A 16,025-nucleotide genomic window follows, 5' to 3' on the forward strand; every position below is an offset into this window, starting at 1 on the left:
CATCCCCCACTGGGGATATGCCCGCAACCCAGGTACATGCCCTTGACCGGAATCGAACCTGGGACCTTTCAGTCCGCAGGCCGATGCTCTATCCACTGAGCCAAACCGGTTTCGGCCATATCTGTCTGTCTTACTCACAACTGAATTCCCAGCCCTTAGGCAGTGGAAGGAAGCGTGAATGAGTAGTCCATAGACTAATTAGTCCAGAGACTGATGACATAACAAACTGTTACAGAACAGTCCCCTACTGACACTGTATTGTGTTTGCTGTTATAAAAATCACTGTATTTAATTTATAAAGAAATAAACACACATGTATAACATGTATGTATATGTATGTATGTATTGATGTACATGTGGTTTTCAACTTTAAAATTCATTCGGGTGAACCACACACACAAACAAGTCTGTAGACCACTACTTTAGAACATGCAGAAAATAAAGACAGTGAAAAGTCATAATGATCACAAGCTATTGCTAGGAAAACAATTTTTCTCCAAGGTTCTTATCCAAAATGGGAACTGAAGCTTGCCCGTTAAAATCTGCATGCCTTTCCCCGACATGGGGTAGGTACTAACAGCTCGCTATCCACTCTGCAACCCCTTTCCTCTCAGTACTCTCCTGACTGCATTCCAGCGAGTAGCACTTCAGGGCTTTAGAATGGCCATGTTCTAGAATTAGGCACTAGATTAGTCAGTTCTCGGTCGGGAGTGTTTGCTTAGGTATCTGAGAGTGCAGCTGCAGGGCACGCCTGAGCCGAAACCCCCAGGTGTACAGGAGGCTGGACAGCGCAGTGTTTCAAGTCACCGCTCTGCTGGCTGATGTCCATTAATGATTTACATAGGGGAGGAGATAAGATATTATCTTGATCCTTTTGTTTGCCAACTGAAGAGTTTTATTTTCACGGAAAGTGGTCAGAGACCCTCATTCATCTATAGAGAAGTACATATTGCTGTATCATTCTGAGCAGCCGAGGAAAATATTAGTGTGTGGTGTGAAACACAGTACCTGCTCTTCCAAAAGACTTCCTGGATTACCAGATTGAGATTGGGGACCAGGGGGGATGCTTTCTACTTTTACAAAATATAAAAATAATATATTGTATAGAAAAACATATTTTCTATATGAAATATATGTATGGTCTATTCTGTGGTAAGAACACTTAACATGAGATCTATGCTCTACCACATTTTTAACTGCTCAATACATCACTGTTAACTCTAGGTACAGTGTTGTACAGCAGATCTCTGGAATTTACTCATCATGCATAACTGAAAGTTTATACCTGTTGAAAGCCAACTCCTCATTTCCCTCTCCCCTGAACGCCTGGGAAACACCATGCTACTCTGTTTCTATAAGTTTGACTTAAAAAAAAATAAATGTACCAAAAAATCCTTTGTTTTATTATATACTAGAGGCCTGGTGCATGACATTCGTGCACAGGGGGAGGGGGCGGCCTCAGCCCAGCCTGCACCCTCTCATGGTCTGGGACCCCTTGGGGGATGTCCGGCTGCCAGCTTAGGCCTGCTCCCTCGGGCCTAAGCCAGCAGTCAGACATCCCCCGAGGGGTCCTTAGCACTACTGTGGATGCGGGAGAGGCTCCCACCACCGTTGCTACACTCACCAGCTGTGAGCTCGGCTTCTGGTTGAGCAGCGCTCACCTTATGGGAGCGTAATGACCACCAGGGGGCAGCTCCTGTGTTGAGTGTCTGACCCCTGGTGGTCAATGCGTGTCATAGTGAACAGTTATTCCCTGGTTTGGTCAATTTGCATATTAGGGCTTTATTATATAGTATTGACTAATCAAAAGAGTTTCAGATTTAATTGCTGTTTGACTATTTTAGATACCTCATATAAGTGGAATCATCCAGTTTCTGTCCTTCTGTGGCTGATTTATTTCACTTAGCATAATAACCTCAAGTTCATTCATGTTGCAATCCATGACAGGGTTTCCTTCTTTTGCAAGGTATGACTGATTATATCACATTTTCTTTATCCATTCATCCATGATGGACATTCAGGTTACTTTGACATCTTGGCTATTGTGAATAATACGACAATGAATATGTAAGTGGAAATACCTCTGAGATCCCAAAATGCATATTTTGAACTCACACTAAAACTATGTGATACCGCTTTTAAAAGTTAATTAAAAGCTGTACGATATTTTAAACAATTCAGGAAAATACCCAAATTCCTGCCCTAGTCATATTTTCTTCTCTCATTGTTTGCATGGTCTTTTTCAGTTTTGGGCCTAATGTAAAAATATATAACACACAGCTGTGATCATTACATAGCACAATTTAAATTCTGCCTTTTACAATTATCCTAAACATTTCCACACATACTTAAATTTTTTTTATTTTTCAGTGGTGGCATAATAACCTTCTAAAATATATTTAGTAACTCAATCAACCTGGATTGTCTTTTATATTTATCCTGATAATAATGATCTATTATTTTTTAAAATTTACAGCGAATTGTCCTAACCCAAATGTAGGGAGTTGTTCATCTTTTTCTACTGCTTAAAAAGGCCAACTTTGTCATATATTACTCTGAGGTCTGCCTCCCAACTGCATCATCTGGTAATCTTTAATATGTTAAAATCAAAGCTACACTACAATTGAGTGTAGATGCTACTGCTTTGTTAGAGTTAATAGAATAGTTTATATATACTTTCAAAACATAATATTTGTGGAACTCTAAAGTATTTCTGAAGGCCCTAAGGTTAGATGGTTTGTGGAGCCTGGGTTGGAACCTTAACACAATGTACATTTTCATTCCAGTTGAGCCTTCTCCAACAATCCCAAGCACTTATTTTACTTTTTTCTTTTCCCCTAAGAAAAATACACAAACAATTCACTTTTTAATCCACCGAACAACTATTAAGAACATATTTTTTCATACAAGGCAATGCTTCAAAGAATCTATGAAAATAACAAGCTTACAAAATAGGTATATTAGGGGATGATGATTTGCATTATTAAACAATGCAAATTTAGATACATGTGAACTTTCAAACTTATGTTTTTCAAATCCACTAGAGAAGAAATATTTGTCCAAAGAAATTTCTTTTCTTTTCTTTTTTTTTTAAATATATTTTATTGAGTTTTTACAGAGAGGTAGGGAGAGGGATAGAGTTAGAAACATCAATGAGAGAGAAACATCGATCAGCTGCTTCCTGCACACTCCCTACTGGGGATGTGCCCGCAACCAAGGCACATGCCCTTGACCGGAACCGAACCTGGGACCCTTGAGTTCGCAGGCTGACACTCTATCCACTGAGCCAAACCGGCTAGGGCAGAAATTTCTTTTCTATATATAAAGGACCATTGTATGAAAGGGAGCATTCATACTTCTTTTTATGACCCAGTTAAAAACTCGTATTACTAGTTAAACCAGTCAAGCCACATTTGAGAAATAAGCCTTCATATATCCTCAATATCAACCTGGAGGAACACTCCACCTAATGTGAAGGCAGGATGTCCTTTTTTGTTTTTATGTCCTATTTTTCAATAATGAGAGATGATGCTAATTCATCATATTTTAGGAGAATTTAAATAAAGAGCCCTCAAGTAGAGAATGACAATTTACAACTGTACTAACTCTGGCACATTGCCTGTATTCATTTGCTAGAAAGAGGTATATATAGTATATACATTTACATATATATAAACTTATGTATATATAAATATATCAGATATGCCATAATACAGGTCATATATAAAATAATACAAGTAAACCTTCCTCCTTGTCTGTCTGGAATCAGACCTTTTGCTTAAAAGCTTTGAATTCAATTCAATTATCCCACTTTTAAAAAATGTGGAAGTTAAGCTCTACATGATTACATAAAGAAAAGCTTCCAGAATATGCTATACTTGCCACAAATTACCCTTCAAAGCAAGGAGGAACTGTTCTTGCTAGTTCAGAAACATTCAGATCATTTTAAAATGTAGGTTTGTACACAGATTAAAAGGGAAATGGCTTTGTGGAACCAGGAGGGGAAATCTGTCCAGAAGATCTTTCCTGCAATTTGTTCCAGGTGACGATACTCACGTTTTACTTAAAAAGTACAAAAAGAACTCATAAAGTCATCAAAGAAGAGTACAGGATGTTTTGGGCATAGAGTGAAGAGCCTGATTTTTCCATGAGATGTAGAGTCTTTTCCTCTGGAGGAGCACAGTAAGAGCCGCCAAGAAGAGCGAGTCATCTGACCGAGGCCAACACTGCCAAGGCCAGTTCCCATTTCGTGTGCCCTCTGGAAGGGCGAGAGTGGGGAGCGGACCCAGTTGGGATTGTCAGCTTTGTCACATTCAGTCTATGCCACATCTGCGATATGCTGTAGTAGGCCTTGCAAAGGGACTTTAGTTCCAATACCCGGATTTCCCTTCTACCCAACTTCTGTTGAAAATATCGGGCATTACTAAGTTAATTTCTTCTTATGTAATTGGATAGTCTAACTTGGCATTCTGCTCCCTTAAATTATATTCATGGGGGGAGGGCAGTTCAGAGTTAAAAGAATACCGTGAAAGGGAAGTGCTTTTAGGGACAAGTTAAGCTGGCCTGTGATTGGTCATTGCCTTAGTTTACTTGCTAAGGAAGCTAAGGTCGCATTTAATGATCTTATTTGCTTTGCTTTGGTTCACAATGAACAGCCATATTCCTAGGATTTGGTCAGCCCTTAAATAGAACATTCATTGTGTTTCCACTTGGTCCTCCCACTCTAAGCGCATAGGGTCCTGAAGAAATCATCAGACTTGGCTCATGTCCTCCAGGAGTTGGTCTAAAGCAGTGGTTCTCAACCTTGGCTGCACATTAGAATCACCTGGGAATCTTTTTAAAATCCTGGTTTCTGGGCCTCATTCCGGAGGTCCACTGGTGCAAAGGGAAGCGCCATGCCCATTCACCATTGCACCTGAGAACACTTAGAATCCCGCCTCACATTTGCCCAGGGAGTATTTATAACGGGGCCAGAAGCTTTGCAGGAATTACTTTACGTAAACCTTAATGACAGTTCTGAGAATAATAAGCAATCCTAATTCGGTTTAGAATAAAGTTATGACACTAAGATCAAAGGAATCCACACCTGTAGGTTTGCATCTGCTGAGTAATCTCTGGGCTTCCGGGGACGCCAGGATGGAAGATTCTGAAAACAAAAAAAACAAAAAACAACAACAACAACAAAAAAAACAGACGTGGATGATGGGGCAGAGTGGGGAGATGTCCCAGCGGCCCAGTCCTCCTCTTGTCCCCCTTGACCAAGGACAGCCTTGACCAGGCCTGCCTGGTCACACCGCATGGCAGAAGGTCCTCAAAGCAAACTCGCTACACAAAGCAGGGCCAGTGTGGCAGAGGCGACTGAGAAATGGAAGACTGGAGAACGCCGTATAGACGGGGGAGGGAAAGTAGGGAGGCGACTTGGAAAAGCAGCAAGTGACAGTCCTGCGCCGCCCGAATGCCCAGACTTAACCCTGACCTTGGGAAAGCAGACACCGTGCCCCCCTCCAAGCTAAACTGTGGACCAAGGGGCTAGGGTGGCAGAGCGCTCGCCAACCAGCCACTTACCCGGAAAAAGAGCGAGCCGGGCCCCTCCCCGCCGCCGAGGGGGGCGAGGCGCGCTGCGCGGGAGGACCCGGACGTCACAAGCTCGCGGCCGAGCCTCCAGCCCACCCCCGCACCTCCCTTCCCTTCCCTTCCTTCCAGGGACGCGGCTGCCCGGCGCCTCCAGCCTCGGGACGCTCCCGCCGCCGCCGCCTCCCTGCCGGGCTCATCATGGCACCTCTCCGACTCCTCTGCTCCTGGCCACGGCTCTGCGCCTCGGCGCGCGGCTCCTGGGGCCCCCGATCCAAGGTAAAGTGCATGGGAGGTGGGTCACGGAAAACCGCAGGGGACACCCCGAGTGTTGCCGCGTTTGCTCCGCGGGCAGTCGCCCTGGGCTTGGCACCGGGGCACCGAGATGCGCCGGCGCCTCCCTGCCGCGCTGCCCTTTCGGGTCCCCGCGGAGGATCCGTCCTGCGTGCGCTCCCCGAGGGACCAGGCGAGGCCCAGAAGCGCGCGAGAGGCGGGGAAGGGGCGAGCGGGCGCGCATCTCTGCTCCGGCAGCGGCGCGGCTGAGGTCCCGGCGTGGAGCGCGGGTTTCCGGGGCGGCGGGCGGCGGGTGGGTGTGCGCCCTGCGCTGCGGGTCTCGGGGCTCAGGACCCGGGGCCGACTTGGCCGAGGCTCGGGTTAATTCCCGCCAAGGGGGCGGGTGCTGGGTGCGGCGGGGACGCGGTGCCGAGCCCACGCTCGCTTCCCCTACATGGCCCGGCTGCGCCGCCCGCCTGGGGGGAGCGGAACCGGGGGCGGGCGGGGGCGGGGGAGCGTCTTCGCTGCCGAGCGAGCGGAGAAGTCGGCCGCGGTCCCGCCGGGGCTCCCTCGCGCTCCTCGGGCGCCGGCGGCCCTCCCCCCGACGCCCCCCAGGGATCCGGGGTGGAAGACTTCCGTCTTCGAAGCCCTTTGGCATCCTTGTTCCGCCGTCACTGCCAACTCTCCACCGAGTGGTGTCCCTTTGTTGCTTCTTGTGTGTTTTGGCCCCCAGCTCTGCCCCAGCTGGGAAGCCCCCGCTCAGGTGACTCCAGTCTGCAGTCCTCGAGGCGGAAACTGGGCCTGAGCGCTGGGGCCCGAGGGCGACTTACCTCCGCTATCTTGTAACCATGGGAACCGCTTTCTAAGAAGGCAAAAGGAAAAGTGATGTTTTTACTAAGTAGCGCATGGAGTGATAGTTCTGAGCTTGCAAGCGCGCCTTGCTCACTGAGAGCTCCTGGCCGGCCCACGCCTCTCCTATCCTCCCCGCCCCCAATATCCGAGAGCAATGACTGCAGCGGGCCCCTTAGTTAGATGCTGGGGATGACTGAGAACGGGAACGTTCGACCCCTACATGCTTTTGTTGGTCACTGCAGATAGCTTCGGATATGTGGGGCACTATTCAAAGGGAACCCGACCTTCAGCCAGGCACTGACTTGCATGCCAGAATGCAAACCACTATAGGGAGAGGCCCTTGGGCGAGGTCAGTCACATGGCGATTACTTACTTACCTAAGTGCAATTTACTCATTTTCTCACCTTTAGGTATACCATTAAACCAGGCCCAAGCCCAGGAAACCTCTGCTTAGATGGCCGAGCTACACATTATGGGTTTTGCAGTTTGTCATTCAAAGTTCCTATCAAGATTCAGACTCTCACGTTCAGGTTTGCGTAGCAGGCTCTAACAACACCTGCTTCCCAGCACTTCTCCAGCGCTTGGCACTTAGTAAGTGCCGAGCTGCTTAAATCCTTGCCTCCTACTTCAGTTAAATGGTTACATGTGTACTTGCTTAACTTCAGGTGTGTACCGTCGGCTTAACCCGATGCAAGTTTCCTTTTGGGCAAGGACCATATGCCTTATGCCCCATCTCTCTCAACATTACACACTACCCTGCATAGACTAGGTACGCAACACATGTTTATTGCATTATTGGGAGGACCCTTTAAGTAGCAGTCTTGAGATTTTTTCTGCTAAACATAAGCAACAAAACGAGACAGTGTTGTTGTTGTTTTTTAAAATCTATAATAGGCAAGTCTATAAAACTTGAACGTGCATCAGAATTACCTGGAGGCTTTATCAGATAGACTCCCCCCCCCCTCGAATTTCTGATGTAGTTGGTCCTGGGTGGGGTCCCATAGTTTGCATTAATAAAGTTCCCAGGTGATGTTAAGGCTGCTGGTCTGAGGACTGCACTTTCAGAACCACTGGCAAGAACTTAGATTAGAATGGACTATCTGAAGGTATCTTCTCCATTACTACTTCAGAGGGAGTATTTAGTACTCTTTTCTCTATTCATTATAGAAAGTTATTACTGGGGGAAAAATCGCCATTAACACTTTAGCGACCTCTCTTCCTTGTAACTATCTCTCCCAGACCTTTCTCCAGCCCCAGACTGCTGAGCTGCAGTCCTTCTAGGGTAGCTTACTGGTCGACTCCGCCTAGAGGTCACTCAGCACTTCAAGCTTTTCTGACTCAGAAGGAACCAGCCACAATAGGGCTTTTCCCTCCCTTGCTTTGATTTTTTAAAATATATTTTATTGATTTTTTACAGAGAGGAAGGGTGAGGGATAGAGAGTTAGAAACATTGATGAGAGTTCGATTAGCTGCCTCCTGCACACCCGCTACTGGGTACATGCCCTTGACCAGAATCGAACCTGGGACCCTTCAGTCCGCAGGCCAACACTCTATCCACTGAGCCAAACCAGTTAGGGTTGTTTTGTTTTCTTTATGGTTAACAGACCAGTGTCAATCCAGTGTGTAAGCTTGAAAACATTCTCTCCTTTCCTTTCTCTACCTCTAGTTCAGCGGTTCTCAACCTGTGGGTCGTGACCCCTTTGGGGGTCGAGCGACCCTTTCACAGGGGTCGCCTAAGACCATCCTGCATATCAGATATTTACATTACGATTTACAACAGTAGCAAAATTACAGTTATGAAGTAGCAACGAAAATAATTTTATGGTTGGGGGTCACAACATGAGGAACTGCATTTAAAGGGCCAGAAGGTTGAGAACCACTGCCTAGTTGATCACTGGTGTCACGTGTACTAATTTTGTAATTATTTAGTGACTTTTAGCCTTGCTAGTGTGCAGGTTTCATCAGAGCAGGGACTACTGGTATGCTTGTATGGTATTTTCTTTAAAGCACTGTCCCCAGTATTTACTATATTCGATACAAAGTAGGTATTTTTGAAAAAGCGGATGGATGAAGGAAACAATGAGTTCCCCTGCCACATCCCCAGTGTAGATTCTCATATGAGAGCTGTGACATCTGTCTGCTTCAAAAGCTTTGCTGTTCTTTCCTCAGGGAAGGAGGAAGTTGAAACCCTTTAATGTGGTCTTTAAGGCCTTGAACAGCCTGCCTCAGTCTGCCTCTCCGTCTCCAGCCTGCTCTTCTAGCCTCTCCCCATGGGCCCCTTTCCCTTCTCTGACCTTGACACATGCAGCTGCTCCTTCCTGGATTCCCTCCCGCATCAGTGAGGCAGCTCCTGGACAGCCCCTCCAGCTTCCTGGTGCACCAGGCGCGAAGCAGCCCTCCGTCTGCACTCCTTCCCGGTGTCTGGCATCGCACCTGCATTGGAAGCGAACATGGGTGTCCCCTTGAGCGCCAAGGCTGCCACTGCTGGGGGAATTTGCTGGTGCTAGTGACTCCCTTTGAGCGCCTGCCTTGTGAAATATTCATGTCCTAAGTGCGGGCTTGGCGGTGTTTCTTTTAAGATGAACATTCCACCTTGGGCACACTGGCTTCGTGCTGGACGGCTGAGAGGAAGGAGAGCTTGCCACCCCATATATATGCTTTCTTTTGGGATATTGATTATTTGAAGTTGGTTATTCTTAAGGAAGGACTCAGGAGAAACCTTTGACCTCCCCCCTAACTGCCTGAAAGACTTTAGCTAGAGGACCTGCTCCCGGAAGGGAGACATCAGACAGAGCTAGGATGTGAGCTAGTATGTGACAGACGGGGACGTGGCCAATGTCCTCTGTGGGTCTCACTGTTTAAAGATGGCCCAGCAAACATTTACTTACCAAATATATGCTTTTCCATCTCCATGTGAATTGCCTTCTTGCCCTTTGATGTCCCCTCACCCCCCACTATTCCTTCTCTTTAGCTCAAGATAGCATGTAAGCCTCAGCTGCCCGGTTTTTCCTTGGATCCCATAGTCTAGTGCAGTGATGGAGAACCTATGACACGTGTGTCAGAGGTGACACGCGAACTCATTTTTTTGGTTGATTTTTCTTTGTTAAATGGCATTTAAATATATAAAATAAATATCAAAAATATACATCTTTGTTTTGCTATGGTTGCAAATATCAAAAAATTTCTATATGTGACACGGCACCAGAGTTAAGTTAGGGTTTTTCAAAATGCTGACACGCCGAGCTCAAAAGGTTCACCATCACTGTTCTAGTGGAACCCCCATATGTACATGATAAGTTTGATCATTTTCTCCTGTCTCATGTCAATTTGATGATCAGAGCAGTCAAAAGAACCTTAAAAGGGTAGAAGGAAAATTATTTTCCCTCCCCTGCACAGCTAAAGCATGTCAGCACACATCAGCTCCTCCTTTGGCAATGGCCATCCTCATCCTTGCAGGTCTGTGGGTGTGTGTATCCCTGCGTGTTACTGCCTGTTCCTTCTAACAGGGCTCTCCTCACCTCTCCATGTGGCCTCTCTTCCCTGCTTCTGTTAATCACACTTTGATACTGAAGTGGGCAGTATCAGTGTTCCTATGTCCTGACTTACTTAACTGGAAGGTGACAAGGTAAATAGCTGGGTGTACAGTTCCATATCTTTAAGATACAATGTATTTTAAAATGAAAAAGCAGTGTGCTTTTTGGATTTTCCCTGAAAGGTCTTCCATGAAGTGCATTTTCATTAAGTTCTGGGGTATTGAGTGGCAGGAAAAAGAGAAATATAGGGGCAAGAAATATGGCAGAAGTGTTTAGAGGAAAAAGATTCTGGATTGGGAAGTCATGTGATAACATTTAGGTTCAACAGTGGAATCAAACCTCAAAGGTCAAGTGTAAAAATGTGATGTAGAGGGCAAAGGGTCTTTGTAGACAAAACTTATCTTAAGGAGAAATGGATGAAATATAAAAATGTTGCACTGTAAGAGTTTTGATTATTTCTTACACTTCAGTGCTGAGTCATTATTATTTAGCTCCCCCAACAGTATTAGCAGAAATAGTAGTAATAATAACATGGAAATTTGCCGAAGGTAAGAGAGTGGAAAAGCAAAATGAAATACATTATGGGAACATAAAGGAGGACTTGGGGGGGGGGGTATCTCACAATAAATAGATGTCAAAGCTGAACAATTCATTATTCTTCATTCTTTTAGGTAACTTATGCAAACTCAAAGGTTCTTTGTTTATTTAGCAGATGGTGCTTGGGTCTTTTCATATCACTGTTTTGGTATTAAGAATATATTAGAAGGTAGAGGTCAGTGTGAGAGCAGCATATTATTAGAGGCACTCCCCCCACCCTCCGCCCCCGCCTAATCTTAGAAGGTGTTGGCAGTACTCCCTTGACTTGGAGATGGGGAGTGTGGCCTATTATGCCACACCATTGGTTTCTCAACCATCAGATATCAAATGTCAGCATAACACGTGGATTAAATGGCAACACATGCTGTCAACTGAATGTATGAAAAATGAAAAAAACAAATTTGAGTGCCTGTAGGGTCTTCATTGTTCTGAGCTCTCCTCACAGTCCCTAGAAACATGAGTCACTTTTATTGCTTTTAAACTCTTGGTTATCCGGGTAAATGTGAAACTCTTGGGTCTTTTCTAAAATACTTTTGAGGGCCCGGCCAGCATGGCTCAGAGGTTGAGCATTGACCTATGAGCCAGGAGGTCATGGTTCGATCCCCACCGGGTCAGGGCACATGCCTGGGTTGTGGGCTTGATCCCCAGTGTGGGGCCTGCTGGAGGCAGCTGATTGATGATTCTCTCTCTCTCATACTTGATGTTTATCTCTCTCTCCCTTTCCCTTCCTCTCTGAAAACAATAAAAAAAAAAGATTAAAAAATTAAAATAAAGTACTTCTGAGGAACTTTCTGGGGGTGTGGGCCCAGCTCCTTTATGATTTCTGGCATGAAGACATAATTATCTGCTGAAAGAAGGGATTGGAGGCCCTGCCCAGTCTATGCTGCGTGAATCTGAAGAGCTCTCTGGGTCTCAGGAGAAATGAGTTTTCTTCTGACTTCCTCACCACAGGACTTGTGTTTCTTTCCGTGGGTAAATAGTCAGGGCGATACCACCCCTGCAGACAAATCTTTCATCTCCTTCCTCTCATCCTGCTAAGGCCCCGTCTCCTCTTTGGAGATTGACAGCAGACTTCTTCTTGAGAAAGCAGGACACTCAGAAAGGTTTGTTGTGTATAAACAGTGAAATAGAAGTAGAAGAAGATGGAGGACTTTTAAAGACCACGGGGAGCTGCGGTGATGGAAGGACCTTGTGCTAGAAGGCACAAACCCGGGACCTGGTCCTGCTTCAAAAGTGCTGGGGACGCGACAAGATCTTCCTAAGCTTTGGAAGCGTGACCTGCAAAACGAGTTGGTTGGATTACGTAACTGTGTATTTTTCTCTTCTCTTGTTTCAGGAGATATCCTCAACTCTATTTTGCGCTCTGTTCACCTATTTACTCAGGCTCCAAACCTTTAATTTCCAAGATTAAAAATATATTTGTGTATGTGTGTGTTTAAAACAGAATAAAAAAATTCCTTGCTACTTGAAGATAAGGAAGACAAGAAGGCCCTTTCTGTCTCTGCCTCCACTTGCTCCCCGTGTTTGGGTGATGTGCCAGGCCTACCTCATGCCCTGCCTGACTTTGACCACGGTTGAAATTTAAAGGGACAAAAGTCATCCGTGTGACCTCCACCTCTGCAAATCTCATTTGACTTTCAGTAAAGTTCTCTTAAATAGGCTTTTGTACTAAGTGACACTTTTTCTAACAGGAGTTTTTAAAGGCTGAAGAGGATGCTAGAAATGCTATTTTATGCTGTTACCTTACCCCCAATGGGATGTCTGTCTGGGAGGCTGATTGGCAGTGGACTTGTCAGGAGTCAGGTGTCATTCTCTCTCCTTCCCCTATTCGGGTTGAATATTATGATGAGACTAGAGGAGAGCCAATATATATCTATATCTATATCTATATCTATATCTATATCTATATCTATATATCTATCTAAAAAGAGATGTTGAGGATGAGTGATTGCTTGCAACATATGGGCTTCCCAATTTGTCCTGTACCTATTGTGGGTGAAGTATAAAGACAGAAACAGTTAAAAATGGATTTTGAAAGCTGACGAGGTGACAGTAATTCTAGCCATGCCTCCCTTGCAGGTAATCGTTTACTACTTTTCAACAGCATCCGAACTCCAAGCCCCAGATGGGGATGAGTCATTTTGTGTGCTGTTCTTTACTTGTTCCTTTAGGAGGCATTCTGTTACCCAGCATTGTTGGATCAGGTAGTATTGGTCATGCTGTACTTCCCTGAGAGCGGCAGTCATGTCTTAATACTGACTAGGTCACAGTCAATACCACAGTAGTTGGCCTATAGTAGGCTCTCAGTAAGTATTTGTGGATTGAATGGAAGGTTAGGTTACTATCAGAAATCGATGCTTGATCATCTATTTTTGTGTGGCCACAAATATCACAGCATTGTCCCTTGTATAATAGAAGACATAGATCATGGGGGGACTCCAATGGTAATCTGGATAGAGTATGTCCCTTCCACTCCTTTTTATTTACCAGTATTTATTTTTATTTTTAATTTTTATTGATTTCAGAGAGAGGAAGGGAGAGGGAGAGAGCGATAGAAAACATCAATGATGAGAATCATTGATGAGCTGCCTCCTGTACACCCCCTACTGGTGATGGAGCCTGCAACCTCAGCATGGGCCCTTGACTGGAATTGAACCTGGGATGCTTCAGTCCGTAGGCCAGTGCTCTGTCCACTGAGCCCAACCGGTTAGGGCTTCATTTACTCTTAAGATGAACTATTTATGGCCCCACTCTTTCAAAGAGGACATAGTGAAACTGTCCTTGTATATATAAAAACTGAATAAATTGCTATGCAAGTAAAGACATATTTCCAAATGATTATTCACTTAAATTTTTTTTTTTAATGTTTTAGGGAGGTGTTTGCTATTTTTCAACCAGCACATGTCGCCATACCAAATTTTACAAAGATCCAGTGGAGGCTGTAAAAGATATCCCTGACGGTGCAAAGATCCTGGTTGGTGGTGAGTAATAGTGTTGTTTTCCTTTCGATGGTAGCGCCCTGGCTGCATAAGGGTTCAATGGTAAAGTGGGGCAGTAGTCCGTATGCAGTTCAGTGCAAGAAGAATGATGTGTAGCCGTATTAACACATCATACTTGGCTTTATACTCGTGAATTGAGGGCTGGACAGTGATGTCTGGTGCTGTATGTTGGTGTCAAACATTTGGGATCAGCTTTATGTCTATTTATTGAGTTGCTGAGATACTGTGCATTTTGCTTAGTAGGTTACATAGGTGCTTATAGATTGTCTTTTTTACTGAAAGAGAATAACACACATTTCCCTGAAACAAGTTTCCTCTCTTCACAAACGGTTGACCTTTCTGGCTGCTTGCAGGCTTCGGGCTGTGCGGCATTCCAGAGAATCTCATCGGAGCTTTGCTGAAGACCGGAGTCAAGGGGCTCACCGCAGTCAGCAACAATGCAGGGTGAGTGCACTTTTAAGACCATAGGTTTGAAGGGAATGACAATTCTCCATGTTATTTACACAGTCTATCAATGAAATGAAAGTTTTCCCCCTTAAATGAGCAATATGCTCCCACATCAAAAGATAGTGCTTAATAAGCTCAGGAGTCATGGTTCCATCTATTCAAATACTTTTGGTATCATACTTTTTTTGTTGTTGTTGTCAATCCTCACCCAAGGATATTTTCCCATTGATTTTTAGAGAGAGTGGAAGGGATGGGGAGAGACAGAGAGAAACATCGATGTGAGAGAGACACATTGATTGGTTGTCTCCCACACGCACCTGACTGGGACTAAGAATTGAACCTGAGACCCTTCAGTCCGAAGGCCAATGCTCTATCCACTGAGCCAAAATGGCTAGGATGGTATCATACTTCTTAATCATAAGTAAAGGAGACTTGCATAATTCTTGTATCTTAATCTGATGTGCTTTTATTTTAATTTCAAACATACTGTAAAGTTGAAATATATATTTTTAAATTGACCCCTGCATTTTAAAAATTAGAGATATTCCTTTATGTTGTATGTTATTGCATGTTGTATTAGGAAAGGTGGACATCAATTTGCAGCCTGTTTTAAGTCCTCTCACTGGATTATGCCATTACTCTTGGTGATAGGTAAGGAACATCGTTAATCATTAAAAAGGTTGCTGGTCTTGGTGGGAGGAGGAGGATATGTAGCAGCACTTAAGATAGTAGGATGGCATATCAAAACGGTCAACACAAAGCCATAACATTTTAATAATGAATGACATGCCCTTAAGGTATGTTTAGTTATATTTTATTGATTTTTTACAGAGAGGAAGGGAGAGGGGTAGAGAATTAGAAACATCAATGAGAGAGAAACATCGATCAGCTGCCTCCTGTACACTCCCTACTGGGGATGTGCCCGCAACGAAAGTACATGCCCTTGATGGGAATCGAACCTGGGACCCTTGAGTACGCAGGCTGACACTCTATCCACTCAGCCAAACCGGTTAGGGCGGTATGTGTAGTTATAAAGGAAAAAGCTATTTTTATACAAAATGACAAATCATCACCGGCTCTCTGTCAATCATGGAGGACTAAACATCTTAAACAATTTTTCTTTAATTAACTGAATTTCCAGTATAACCTATTAATCACAAATTCAGCTTAGAGCAAATAGCACAGGTTATTTAGGATACAAAACTGATCCTACATTTCTGGTCATTTTTCCTTTGCTGCGTTTCTTTATGCCATCATTATTATTATTTTTAAATCTTTAAATTCTTTATTAGTTAAGGAATTACAAATGTGTCCTCATTCCCCCCATTAACCTCCATTCTTCCCCCCACCCCCCCATGCTCTCATCCCCCTGTTGTCCATGTCCATTGGTTTGGCTTATATGCATTATGCCATTATTTTCATCTGGAAGGTTCTCCCACCTCTTCTCTGTATGTCCACATCTTCCCCATTTTTCAGAATTTGACTTAAGTTACATATCTTCAAAGAAGCCTTATCCAAGTATAAAACTTCTCTTGCCCCTTTCTGAATTCCTTTGGAAACTTTTAGCTTTTCTTTGTATCCTGAATTGTATTTATTCTCTCCGATACACATTGCAGGTCAGTCCTGTTACTCAGAGTGGTTTTCTGTCCCTACTGTGTGCTCAGAGTCACTGAATGTCAGAGCTGGGCAGGGTTGTAGCGCTCAGCTGTTCAGCTCCCTCATGTAACAGAGGAAACTCATCTGTAAATAGGGA

The 16,025-nt window shown here is 44.5% G+C and overlaps 1 protein-coding gene and 1 long non-coding RNA gene across 4 annotated transcripts in view; one reads left to right on the forward strand and one right to left on the reverse strand.

The window, feature by feature from the left end:
• Window positions 1-2,270: 2,270 nt before the first annotated feature.
• On the reverse strand, window positions 2,271-6,980 carry LOC132233727 (uncharacterized). Of its 2 annotated transcripts, XR_009452705.1 has the most exons (4): window positions 6,917-6,980; window positions 6,675-6,706; window positions 5,087-5,146; window positions 2,271-4,401 (listed from the first exon to the last, which is right to left on the reverse strand). It is a non-coding gene; the product is annotated as an uncharacterized LOC132233727 (long non-coding RNA). The 2 variants fall into 2 exon arrangements; XR_009452704.1 differs by lacking the exon at window positions 6,917-6,980 and having other exon boundaries at window positions 2,272-4,401; window positions 6,675-6,891.
• OXCT1 (3-oxoacid CoA-transferase 1) overlaps window positions 5,618-16,025 on the forward strand; it is a 130,386-nt gene continuing 119,978 nt past the window's right edge. For both annotated transcript variants that reach the window (XM_059694861.1, XM_059694862.1), the window contains exons 1-3: window positions 5,618-5,850; window positions 13,699-13,807; window positions 14,179-14,269. In XM_059694861.1, coding sequence (XP_059550844.1) covers window positions 5,773-5,850; window positions 13,699-13,807; window positions 14,179-14,269 — 278 coding nt within the window. In that variant the 5' untranslated portion in view covers window positions 5,618-5,772. The remainder of the gene's footprint in view (window positions 5,851-13,698; window positions 13,808-14,178; window positions 14,270-16,025) is intronic.

Source organism: Myotis daubentonii, chromosome 4 (assembly GCF_963259705.1).
Source record: "Myotis daubentonii chromosome 4, mMyoDau2.1, whole genome shotgun sequence".
Lineage (NCBI taxonomy): Eukaryota > Metazoa > Chordata > Mammalia > Chiroptera > Vespertilionidae > Myotis > Myotis daubentonii.